We start from the raw sequence: 13,699 nt of genomic DNA, 5'->3' as shown, positions 1-13,699 counted from the left end.
GAGAGAGAGAGAGAGAGAGAGAGAGACAGAGAGAGAGAGAAGAGAGAGAGAGAGAGAGAGAGAGAGAGAGAGAGAGAGTCTCAGACTCGCCGTCTCGCCATTGTCGTGGAACTGTGACTGTCATGTAGTTTAGCAGGAAATCCAATCAAGAGTTATGGTCGCCCGTTCATTTCATCGGAGTGCTCAGCCGGAAATTGACTCTTCCTTCCCTTTCTTTATGAAGGGCATGTCGCAAACGCGCATAAAGCGAAGTACTTACCCTGAAGGCGTACATGTCAGAGCATTTCTTCATTATTTTCAATGTGCCATGCTTATGCATCTATTGTACAAGGCCCGAATAAAATTTCCCAAAACTTGTCAATCAAACCGTAGCGTGACTTCCTTAAAGGCCACATGCAAAGTTGCAATATTTTAAGCTGACTGGGAAGAGAAATGGTATCATAGTGGATGTTTTGCTTATAGCACTTACTCTCATGTAAGCGGAACAGACGCGCTTTGTGATATGCGTCCATGAATTATATAAATAATAATCTTGTATAACTGTGAGATGAAAAGTCTATGATTCTCTGAGACCAATCATTTGGATTTTGAATCATGACGGAAGATAACTAAACAGTAAATGTAATTCAGAACATCAACACGGAATATAATCCTATTTTGCTTAATTGCAAGGCATTTTTAAAAAGTACAATGCTTAATTAATTCTCCTTGGTTTCTGGCAAGACGCCTAATGGACTGACAGACCAACGGTGAAGACATTACCAATAACAAATTGAGTGAATAAACGCCCAAACCAACGACTGAAAACTGACTCAACATCCTATACATGATTTGAGAATTGATTAACTTTCAAATTGTCAGTAATTGAATAATTTGACATGCCAACTCAAATCTGTTTGAACATACCAAAACATGGACGAAGCATGAGTATCGCCTAAAATTTACATACATCTGATGTTCAACATTGTTAGCTATGGATAGTTTTCCTTTTAATGTCTCTATCTAGGCTTAGACAAGCCAAAAAGGGGAGAGCATTCGAAAGGCCCCCCTCTGCGATTGTACATTATCAGTTAGTAGGTTAATTGAAAGGAACGTCTACTTACTGAAATGTATCTGCTGTAATTGGGTTCATGTGGCTTCCCAAGCCGCCTTAATCCCGTACCTGTCACCAAGATGCTTTTCATGGCAGTGAAATTTGACCCTAGAAAAAAATGACACTGGTCAGAAAGTATCACACGACAATTTCATTTAAATGTGGCTCTTCTTCACATCAAAGGTATGATCTTGAAACGTGTCATGCGTTATCATATTCACGCCCTCAAGTTCAGCTTGGTCATTTCACAATCTAAAACTGTTTCCTCCGAAACTGTAAATTAAATGAAGCATGCTTAAACCATTTAACCCTGCCAGCTCCCATGACAATTGCTTATCTTCTGCCGTCAATTAGTCAGACGCCTTCCTTTCTAATGTAATATTCCCCTCTTGTATTGTAAAATTAACCAAATGTAGCTATCTCCAAGTAGATTCTACAAGAATCAGCAAAATCCATATGAAATAGTTTTAATCAATGACATGATGTAATGACAGTCCTGCATCATTCTGTGCTTTTGAATATGTGATCATGCCATAGCCAAAATTCATATCTGACATTTGACAAATTTCACAAACAGTGCCGGCCATCTTACTAAAGAGTACGTTTAGTGTACAGTATCAACCATGCCGTAGACGGAAAAGCAACAATCTCACCGGTATATTCCAATCATCGACCTTTTTCATACATCACACTCGAATTGACTTCTGAAGACGGTGAAAATCTATTTATGCCGTATCATGGATTGTAATTGAAGCTGGTAAATATTCGAGAAAAAGTAGATTTTTTGTATGTTATTTCAAACAGTATTTTCAAGTAGAAGTAAAGGAAGTAGTTCAAGTGCTATGAACAGGTGAACATCGACTCTCGAAGTCATTTCATGTTTGGAAAACGGGGATAAGAATGACTGTTAATTACAAAAAAGGAGACAGAGAAGTTTCTCTTCTCTGTCAATTTCATGAATTGTCATGTCTTAATTGAACAAAGTTCGAAGCATCGAGAAAACACGGAACTTCATTAAGTCGCAAATCAAATTACACTAGTCATGAACACGAATGATAATTATTCTAGAAATTTCATTTACTGAACGCATTAATTCTAGATTCTAGCATTTTACTTGAATATAAAATTAACTTCAGTGAACACCCCATGAATTGCCGATGACTGGTAAATGTATTTGGACATGCGCAAAAGTATTTACGTCGTGTGAGGGAGTCCCCTTAGTTTGTTAGTTTTTTTCAATTACACCTGGACAACATTAATGTACAACCTCAAATTGGCGCATGCGTATAAATTGTTGGAGGAAAATTGATGCATTTGTGTAGGAGTTTCCATTTATAAGACAACCGAGCACAAAACGTCTAATTTAAACTTGGAGAAGTGGTTGCCGGTTTTGTGCATTCGCTGACTTTATTTCTGTGTGCGAGCATTTCAGCTATCCAACAACTCAGGTTAGTTCAAATATTTATTTGTTAGTTTACTAGTAAGAAAGATTTGCATCACTGAGCTGAAATTACGAAACTGTATAATGTGAGAAATTTGCAGAAATCCGTGATAAATTACTTCTTGTGCTTTGAAAGTCCTATGGGAGAGACCCATCTGTTGTTAATCAATATTATACATGACCTTGACTTTGTCTGGTGTGCATTTTTATGGCTTGTTCAGGTGGCAAGTCCACGTTGTTTAACTGAAGGACCTTTGGGTGTTAATTTTAGGAATGTCAATTTTATCTTGGTTAGTTAACACGCACGATAAAACCTTCCCAACCTCACTATCCGTTACACCTGTTCTTTTTACAAAGCCCTTTGAATTTTTGTTAGTTTTTCGTTTTTAAGTCGTGAATATTTATAGCTTTCACGAGTCACGATATCATTCACTTTTATTCATTCGCAAAGATAACAATCCCTTAATACAGTCGCCACGTTATAGAAATTAGAATGATTTCAAAATTTGAACAATTGAAATGTGTGGTGAGAAGTGTGCCGCATTTAAAAAGACAGTCGGTTTATCGAACTATTACGTCAGTTGTCCATGCCGTGGTCGCTAGTGCTGGTGAAAAATATCAGGAAAAGAAGACTTAATTCAGTTATGTTCTCATTTACATTTTTGTGTTTCCCCTCGTTTTGTTCAAACATCCTCTGCATAAGTTTAAAGACACATTTGCCTGCTGGCGATTCTTCGGTATGTCTTGTGTTTTTGTGGTACACAGTACATAGATGCATTTGAAAGTAATAGAAGGAATTGCGGTGAAAGCTTAAGACATTTCGTGTGCAGTATTTATAAAAGTTTGTTTGAATGATATCTTGAAGTGCATACCTGTGTAAAAATGTCTTTGTTCATTTTTTCGTCAAATATTATCTCACTGGTTAATAATAACGTAGAGACTTGAATACAAACTGTGGTAAAACATGATACCAAGAGATCGGCGTCCCGTTTTCGTAATTTCTGTCAAAATCTCGTGCCATACTCGTAAGAAGAACGCTCTTCTATAAAGTGAGATACTTGACACCTTTGCATATACAAAGGAAAGAGGAAAAGAAAAGTAACAACACTCATTTACATTTATTTATGAAAGCACTGCTACAAATGACCCTTTTCGAATTTAATAGGACAGTTTTGATAGAACGTCTAAGTAGTGAAGGGCTTACATCGTTCACTACGGGCAGTTTATATTTATAAGGGATTCTAGAAGATATTGCGCCAAAAGGTTTTTGGCAAATTAAAATGAAAGGCCGCCCGGGGAGACGGACGATTGCTGCGTAAACTTTCAATAAGTGATTTGAGTAAAAGTCTACACATGTTATGCCGGACAGTCACACGTTGTATTTGTACAAAGCAAAGTATGACATTCAGGGATTCTATATCTATGCACGATTATCAAGGTACATTTATGAATCTCTTACATAGCAATGTAAAAAATATCGTTCTTTGATATAGAAGTTTTTCAGACGGTAAAGAAATCGGTCTGATCAATGGTGTACGACAAAGTTTAGCCGAAGGTGTGAAGTGTCTACAATTGAAATGCGAATCTGAACATACAATCCACACATTTTATCGCCAAAATATATGGGGGCACAGTAAAGTGATCCAAAATATCAAAATGTATGGTATCAACAAAGCTAAAATTCTGGCTGAATGAATCTAAGAGATAGTGCTGGCTTCTAGTATGTTTATGAAAAAACAGTATTTTGATTCAATCGAAGTAGAAATCCATTAAAGTACACCTTACGGCAGGTCAAATGACCCTCTTTTGTGAACGTACGTCAAGATTCAGTTGATGTTTAATTTTAGCTTTAAATTTCCGATAACGCATAACCGCGTCTTCTTCTTGTTTACTCGGACCAATGTTACAGTAAATTTTAGCCGAAATTTCGCCGTGAAAACATGAACTTGACAAGTTTTAATGGCCCAATTTACGTGTATTATCTTAAGATATTCACGTCCAAGATTTCACATTTGACATCGTTCTTGTTGTACACAAATGGATCTATTTTTAGCCACATAAAGTCGATGATTTTTACTGCAAGGAATTGCCGAAACGAGGAACACAGTTTTGTAAACAATTGAGAATGAATTCATTAGAAATGCTAAAGATCTGAAAGTCTTCTACTCAGCGTTTAATGTCACCTTTCAAATGAATCAGATATAATGAACCGCTTTAGAAAGTAACATTCTTTTCCCTCTTTAAGACTTGGAGAGTCATCATTAAGTGAAATTCTTCACTGCCAGATGGAGGTCAACTTAAAAAAAATGTCTGTGTTTTTGAAATTTGCGCAAATTTAGATTCCGAGGAAATCAAAGATTGCGGCCAGCAGTAATACTGTCAGGGAAGCTTTTGCGTTTTGCAATTCAAACATAACGATGGCAGTGAATGGGATTCTCCATACTCTTCCGTTATTCTTTGAGATTAAATCCTGTTAATAACAAAACTTAGTATGTGTCACTTTGGATGGAAGCCAGAAAAGAAACAGTTTTGATCGGAAACTGCATGAAGTGTGTAATGAATGACCCAACAAACATTAAAATATCATGGACTAGTTTAGAAGCAGTCGACATTTATGAAATGTCGAGAGGTCATTGACATTAGCAATTCTGGAACTGAAATTATTCTGTTGCAACGTTTCACAGATCACATACAGTCAAGCTAGAACTGAGGTCTTTCAGAAATACATCTAGATCCCAATGCTTCGGGAAATGCATGTGATTGAGTTTCCTACCGAATAGTGAACTACTAAACGTCTAAGCCGTAACGACACCTCTCAGAGTCCGTTGCAATGGGGAGGGACCAGCAGAATGTGTCACGATAGATGCAAGCGTTAAAGCCGACGCGTTTTATTGTCTTTTACGTCCTGGAATAAAGTTATACGTTTTCTCGTTAAGTAAGTAAAGTCGCATAGCATGGGACCAATTTTGATAAAATCCACAATTTAATAATCAAAGTTGTGGTTTATCTTTAGCGTGAATAAGGTCATCCCACGCAGGTTTTGCCGTTCCTGTCAATATTTGACCTCCTTTGGACTGGTCATGGAATTTACCGCTCCTTAAACTTGTCAAGAACACGGTCGAATCCTTTTTTACCTAAAAACGTTTGAGAATTTGAGAATTCAAGCAGTGTTTGGTTGGTATAAAAGGTAAAGAGATATATTTATGGAGTAATTCAGTAAATTGCTCTCTTGTGGTTGACATGAATGCCTTGTCAATTGACAGTGCCCTTGGGTTAATCATGGAAATTCGAAGGATGGAAAGATGAGCGTGTCACTGGTTTATGGCAGAGTGATCGCAAAACGTGGACCAATAGCAATGGGTGTACAAAGTGACGGCCTTAATTAAATTAACCAAATTTGCAGTCGTGCAAGGTGGATAAAAGCAAGCTACGATAACGGTTCAACACTGTTATCATTTTAGATTATTACAGAAATCTTGAGTTAACAAATTTTAATAAAATTTTTCCGTGCGCGTAGCAATTAGAAAAGTTTTCCCCAAAAACTAAGTGCTACTAAATCCAGAAAGGGACACTATTGATCAGGAAAGATACGTCAGACATTCAAATGAATTATTTCATCGGCTATTAACTTCATCAATAACTGCCACACAGAAATAGTCTCATGAACCCTTCGACTTGTACCAATGTCAGGTCAAAAGGTCGCAATGCTTACATCAGCGCTCATTAATTATACTAAACAAGACTTATGATTAAAATCTGTCCGCCTATCGACGACGACTTTGAATAAAAGTTATTACCGGGGATGATTGACTACCGCAATTCAATTTGCCAGAGATCAAGTGTGTGTTTATGCGTTACAGTGAGAAACACCAGCTTCAAAGCTCTTCTCTGCTTATGAGCCACTGGCGAGATTTCACACAGCTGTCGTAAATCCTCTGATAGGAACAGTAGGATTAACATTTCAACAGCGGGGCTTTAGGCGGAATCCTTGAAAATCTTCTGCCGAGTGTCGGGAAGCCGCTCACCTTCAGAATAATCAAGTCATATATAGTTTATACACTCTACAAAAAGACTCAAAAGCACATTTCATAAAAGTTGTGTAATATATATGTTTTTTAAACATGCTCTATATCTAAAGGGGCAATCTTCAATCCCTGGTTCTCACATTTGTTGTTGTTCACATTCACTGTTTATGTGGTTTTAGTTCTTTGTTCTTCTTTGAAAGTAGTTTACAGTTAGTCAATCTCCTCAGATAAGGCTGATTAAAAAACTGCCCTTTAAAATAAATTATAACAATTTTACATAAGAATAATGAAAGAATATAAAAGAAGAAACGATTGACGTACCAAAAAACTTTACAGTCAAAATTTTATGTAACAGTTTGTAGTAAAATATAATTGTAAAGGTGAAATAACGGTAACTTTAAACAGTATTTTCATTTCTTTTCACGGCAACAAGTTCGCTTTTTTCGCTCTACAATAATGTAATTTTATCGATGACAAATGCTTTATTACCTTCACAAAATTCAGTTTTCGATAGCAACTCTTGACATTAGAGGCTGTGTTGACGAATTGATCACTTGACAAATCGAGTAGAACAAGAAAATATTTTGTTCAAACAGAGAATACAAAAGATAGTCAAAAGTTACAGCTTATGGACCTTTAAACAGCTGTTTACAGATCTGTTTCTATCAATCCGTGTGTTTACCACAAAACATTTAATTCTACGTGAAACAGATGTACATAGTAGCACACATTCCCTAACAATAACGAGATAACGCAAAATTTTCTTTAAATCATGATCACTAAACTAGGAAATTACAAGTCAAGATTACATTTGCCTTTTGAAGGTACGATTTTGATCTTAGTTTTAACCGGTAAGTACAATGCCTTATTTCACACTTTTTCTCGCCGCCTGATGCGATGCCGCCATTTTGTGTGGATCAGATGTCATCCGGCATACAGTCATTTATCAAAAGTCGTTCTTCCCAAACGGTTCGCTGGAAACATCATCCGTATTTATGTCTTGTTCTATTTAATCATCAGAATAGAGTAATCGTCGACGAGAATAGATTAAGACCTTTACGTGCATAGAATTCAAAAGGCAATTAGATGCCGAAGCTGTTTATCTTTAGCTTCATTTGAAGTGCACGGAGAATATCTCCTCGACCGATTTAATGTTATGGTCATTGAGCAAAAACACTTTCATCTCAATGAATCTGAAAAGTATAAAGCGTATTCTAATAATTTGCTATGACAACCTGTCATAAACTAAATTTAGCTAAAACTGTGAAATATAATTCTGATTTGTTGACAAAAAATCAAATATTTGTGTTACTAATAGTTATGCTTGTCTTTGGATGACAATAATTCTCAGAATGCAAGTGACAGTTAATAGTCACAATGAAAGAAATGAAGACAGCTTTCACGAATAGCTTCGCTATTTAACTGTCTCCATAGAAACACACTCAGGGCAAATGTCTTTTTGGGCGATAAGTTGAATCGCGCTCAAAATGCTCAGATATTATAAGTGACAGTCATCGTAGGAAAGTACCGATTCAATTAATACGAAGTGTTTCTCAATGTAAGAGCGTTCGTGTGTCGGACAAACTCGGGGAAAAGGTTGCATTTACCGCAAATGATGTTAAGTACCCTGAAAGCCAATTACAACTTCTCTTCGAGGACACTGCGCTCTAAGGCAATTGCTCAGAAAATTGTTTAATTACAGAAACGGTAGCACAGTTTAATACTCTCGTAATGGACTGAGTTTATATACGTAATGAAAACTACACGACTTCAATGTCACGACACGAAAAACGACATGGGTACAGAATTGTATCGGTTGTTGGTGTAGTTGGGAATTAAATACGCTTTGTTATAGTGCATTTATCGACACAAAAAGAAATACTTCCTCTTACAGACTGACAGATATATGATGTTATTTGTAAACAATGAAGTTAAAACTCGCAGATGACCGAGACGTTATTTTTGATGACATTGTTAAATAATCTTAAATACAAACAAAAAACGCACGTATACACGCTATGTATTCATGTATTGTATTCGGGTATCTGTTGAAATATGACATTGTGTAGATGTCTAAATTTCAGGCAATCCTTGCCAGTTCTTTCAACCGGAGGATAATCCGTCCCATGGTCTGCATGGGGGCAACTTGTAGCCTGCACAGTAGAAACTTGCAGTCTCACCGTAAACACATTATCCTTGGTACAACCGGCTTTTAATGGTTACATTCCGGTTATTAAGAGAACGAGTTTGCCTCAGAGACTGTCAGTGTTTTATACAGCATTTACGATGGGAAGGCGACATGTTTCCGGGATGAAACCCCTTTGACATCATTGAATATTTCATGTCTTTTTGTTACTTTACTATTTCCTCAGCTTAAATATCGACGTATGGTGAGTCTTTACAACCTCAATGTCATGATTATTTATGACATCGGGCTTTCAGAAGGGTTGGATAATTTTTGTGATACCATGATAAATACGATTGCATGTAGTTTGACTCAAATCCGTCAAGGTCAAGGACTAACATGACTTATTTGTAATGTATTGATGGGAGGAAAATGCAAGAGTTTAATTTAATATTTTGTATCTGCTTAGTGCACAGACTTCAGCGGTTCATGTAATTACAAAGTCTTCAGTACGAAAAAGAGTAAAATTCTCAAGTCGATTCCATTTTTTGATGGGGATAGCTCACCAGGGTTGGGTAAATAAGAACATCGATTTTCAGTATACATGTACAGTTATCGTTGTAGAAGTCAGCATTTTGCTTGATTCGGTACTTTGAAAGTTCACTGCTTCCAGAGAGATATTTTACCTGTCATCTTAAAGTGCGATAGCTTTCTTTCACAGAATTTCAACATTTTATTTCACAGTTGTATAGGACATATAAACTGCTGTGGACATTTCAAGTTATACACTGTAACCAATATTTATGACTGTGGTCGTAAATGCTTGAGGAGTTAATTTTACGAGGCTACTTAAAATGATTCAATACAACAACAGGTTAAGAGACGGTGTTGGTTTCCACACAAGTTTAGTGCCGACAGTGCATGTCGAGTACCAAAGTTAAATGGACCGAAGCGGAGAATATTATCACCAAAGCAATTTAAGTCTTCGCTCAAAAATCGTTATATCGGCTTGAATGCAAGAATCCCCTGGGATCACGAAACCGTCAACCTCAGCCTCACAACAATACTGAATACAGGTGCTCGGTATGCAAATTACTGCAGAAGTGACATTGCAATGGCGTGCGCAACGCACGCGCAGGACATTGATTTCTGCCGACGACAGTGGGCCTTCAAATGTTCATCCAAACCGTCAAAATAGAATAACAACATCGCTGACATGGAACTTTTCTTTTTCTTCGAAGGAAATTCCAGGCTGGGGTTGGTCCAAGCAGATTCAATAATCAACGTTTGTGAGTGGAGTGACTGATTGAAGAGATTTGTTTACCCAGAATATATAAGTAGAAAGTGAGCGGGCTTCAGGAATCAAAATGGTGGCGCTAGGAATTTCAACGGAAGGTATATCACAATACTGGCAAGTGTTTATTGAAAGAGTGCGAAATCCAGCTACGCAACGAAAAATTATCCTAGTTATAGTATGCATAGTACTGCTGTTGGACAACATGCTATATATGGTCATCGTGCCAATTATACCAAACTATCTACGTACCGTCGACACGTGGAAGACAGTTGAGACAGTATATCAATTGAACACTACTTTTAACTGGTCACTCGTTAATGGCTCAGGGCCTACAGCGACCACAGTTGAGTACCAAAACGAAGACGTTTCGTTGGGAATTCTTTTCGCTTCTAAAGCAATCGTCCAACTCCTCGCTAATCCATTTTCCGGGACTTTGATCGACAGAATAGGTTACGATATACCCATGCTGATCGGACTGGCTCTTATGTTCGTGGCCACTGCTGTCTTTGCCTTCGGAGAAACCTACGCAGTGCTGTTTGTAGCTCGTAGTTTACAAGGAGTGGGTTCGGCCTTTGCAGACACATCGGGGCTTGCCATGGTCGCCGACAACTTCCAAGAAGAAGGCGAACGTAGCAAGGCCCTGGGTATCGCTTTAGCTTTCATCTCATTCGGTTGCCTCGTGGCACCACCGTTTGGCGGTATTCTGTACCAGTTTGCCGGCAAGCAAGTACCGTTTCTAATCCTGGCAACAATCTCTCTCTGTGACGGGCTTCTCCTGATGTTTGTTATCAAACCGTACAGTGAAAAGAGGTGGCAAATGCCAAAGGGAACACCGATATACAAGCTAATGATAGATCCTTACATAGCTACATGTGCCGGAGCGCTTGCCATGGCCAACGTATCGCTCGCCTTCATTGAACCAACGATAGCCGTTTGGATGAGGGACACCATGAACGCTCGAAGCTGGCAACAGGGCATTATCTGGTTACCTGCCTTCATTCCTCATGTATTAGGAGTCATTTTAACAGTCAAACTCGCCAAAAGATACCCACACTACCAATGGCTATATGCGCTACTAGGTCTCTTTATCATTGGACTTTTTACGATCATAACGCCATTTTCGTCGTCTTTTGGAGTCCTCATCATCCCACTCTGCGGAATCTGTTTTGGAATTGCTCTAATAGACACTGCATTGCTACCAACTCTGGGCTTTCTCGTCGATTGTCGCCACGTTTCTGTCTACGGCTCCGTCTACGCCATAGCAGACATTTCATACTCCCTGGCATATGCCTTCGGCCCAATCCTAGCGGGTGAAATCGTTCGAGGAATTGGCTTCACCTGGCTCAATATAATCATCGGACTCCTGTCTATCGCTTACTGCCCAATGTGCTTTTTACTTAGAAAAGTTTATGACCTAAAGCCGCAAATGCAGGAAGACACGGTTCTACTGACCACAGACCCTCCTACCGGCCTTTATCGCACTGTCCTGGCCCAGTCCAAGAAAGATACACCGGATGGGATGTACCAGCCTGGTAACGTCATCAGAATGAATGGATCAATCAACGACCCTGTTACAAGCGATTCTGAAGAAGAAGCAGATTCTTCCCCTAGCCCAAGGCAAAAGGTCCACGTGAGGCGACTACACCAAGACGGATATGGTGGCCTCTCCGACTGATCAAAATCGTTTTTTTATTTCCTGTTTTCTTGTATATTATTATGTAATCTGCCAAAATTACAATTTTTAAGAGTAAATGACTTTAACGAAAAAAGTCAAACGTGTAAATTAACAGCAATAAAGTGCAAATAAAAGATGTAAGAATTTGTAACTTTATAAAATTATGTAGATTGCATTTACCTTCATCACTAGTTGCATAACTTTACCGGATTTTGATTTCAAGTCTCCGAATTTTTTTCTTGTCATCACTTTGCTGACGTGAGAATTTGTTTGAAATTAGAGTCAGATTAAATGTAGCAGAGTGGGAATGTTGTCATCTTCTCGATCTTTAGATGTTAATATTTCCGAATCAGGAAACAGAATCAGCACAAAAGTTTAGGACAAACTTTGATCTCTCAGCTTAATTTATTCATTCTGAGGGATTTACAATTTGTGAAGACTGTTATTTAGTTTATTGTGCATTGTGATTGGTCAGCATTGACAACTATTGGAGAAATCAAGTGCATAAATTTACTAGTTTTCAAAAGGTTGGACAAAACAGTTATCACGGTTGATGGCGAAGGCAGAAGGTAACCATTTCAGCTGCTATTACAAAGGTATATGCAGTGTCTCAAAAACTCCTCTTTCAAGTTCTTTTGTATGTTACGTTGGAGTACAATCACCAGACTCGGCCACTATGGCGATGTAGGCATTAGTGAGCAACGAGTGCAAATACCCGTGTAGAAAATAGTAAGGATTTTACACTATCGTATCAATGTATGGAAGTTTGTGAAGACAAGACTTAGTATGCTTTTAAAGGCAAATGCTACATTCATGTGAACGTGTCTTTCCTAAATATGATAGTGACATCATTCCAGAGGCCATTTATCAATGGATCATAAACAATGCAAGCATATTAAAGCTATCTCTTTAAGTACTGGAATATAGTACACAACATCTTGACCTATCTTTATTAAACATCGTACACATACCGAGCTTTCGACAATATCAAATGTTCGACGCCCTCAGCTTTCTACACAGGGACACACACAGACACACATTTAATCAGTACATACCCTGTTTGGTAGAATAGAAGTTGACGGAAAATAGGTAAATAAGTTAAATGTAGATTATATCTATGGTTTATAACAATATCAAGATAAGAGCGAGCTGTTGAATAGCCATTAAATGGAGAAGGCAGTCGTTACCTGTCTTTGTAGGATGCCGTGAGCGTCATTTGCTTTTGAAACTTCATCGTTTATGATATTTTACTGAAGTGAAACACTCGGAAAGAAACTCTTCAGAATCCTTCAAGTACCATAAAATAGCAGCTCCGGTGCTATAGTGTCGAGACATGCTCAAAAGTCACTTAAGTTAAATTCAGATTTTTCAATAAGTAGTAAACTACCCGATAAAAATTCATTGTCGACTTTGATCTCGTGTTTTTTCACTTTTCATTTAATGTTCAATCGATTACATCGTTGCGGTAATATACCGTTTCCCTTCGGGATGGTAACAAAGCATAGAAATAGATCATCGATTTCTTCAAAACCTGCTTGACATATAGATATTAGTCGGTTAAACATTTGCTGGTAGAACGCCGCTGAGTTTGCGATGACGCTCGAATAAAGTGTAATATATTTGTCATGGAACGAATTTTTTAGATTAGTACAGTATCTTATCGTCATAGTAACATATTCATCCATCATACTTCTGGAACATTCTTTCCCTTTCACTCTTTAAATTTGCATTTTCTACTGCAAAACGACATTCCTTCATCTCAAAGTCACGTGATGTATTATTTCTCTGAATTTGTTTTGTTTACCTTTGAATAATTTAATTGACATGTTTGATCTGTTTCTTCCAACAATAACTGGAATATTTGTTCATTTGAAGTGTAATAAAGTTATGTCAATTGGACAGAGTTCTTCAAACCCGGTTGCTTGTGTTTCGCAGTCTCTCTAATTCAATTTCATAGCAGTTCACTTTCCAGAGTTTTGTGTAGAAACTATCCAAGCTTCAACCTAATTCCATTGACGACCTAATCTCAGCCGTCGCGTTTCC

General features: G+C 37.8%; 2 protein-coding genes across 3 annotated transcripts in view; both read left to right on the top strand.

Annotated features, from left to right (window-relative positions):
* The window catches only part of LOC139123171 (vesicular acetylcholine transporter-like), an 82,279-nt gene extending 68,710 nt beyond the window's left edge, over positions 1-13,569 (top strand). Inside the window, exons 1-2 of one of the 2 annotated variants that reach the window (XM_070689243.1) lie at positions 2,407-2,541; positions 9,926-13,569. In XM_070689243.1, the coding sequence (XP_070545344.1) occupies positions 10,052-11,656 (1,605 nt within the window). In that variant the 5' untranslated portion in view covers positions 2,407-2,541; positions 9,926-10,051 and the 3' untranslated portion in view covers positions 11,657-13,569. Of the gene's footprint in view, positions 1-2,406; positions 2,542-9,925 lie in introns of those variants that run through there. The other variant, XM_070689244.1, reaches the window with a different exon arrangement.
* LOC139123170 (choline O-acetyltransferase-like) overlaps positions 1-13,699 on the top strand; it is an 85,934-nt gene that overhangs the window by 25,103 nt on the left and 47,132 nt on the right. The window lies entirely within an intron of this gene.

The sequence above is a fragment of the Ptychodera flava genome, chromosome 22 (assembly GCF_041260155.1).
Source record: "Ptychodera flava strain L36383 chromosome 22, AS_Pfla_20210202, whole genome shotgun sequence".
NCBI lineage: Eukaryota > Metazoa > Hemichordata > Enteropneusta > Ptychoderidae > Ptychodera > Ptychodera flava.
This window is presented reverse-complemented; position numbering and strand designations above follow the sequence as displayed.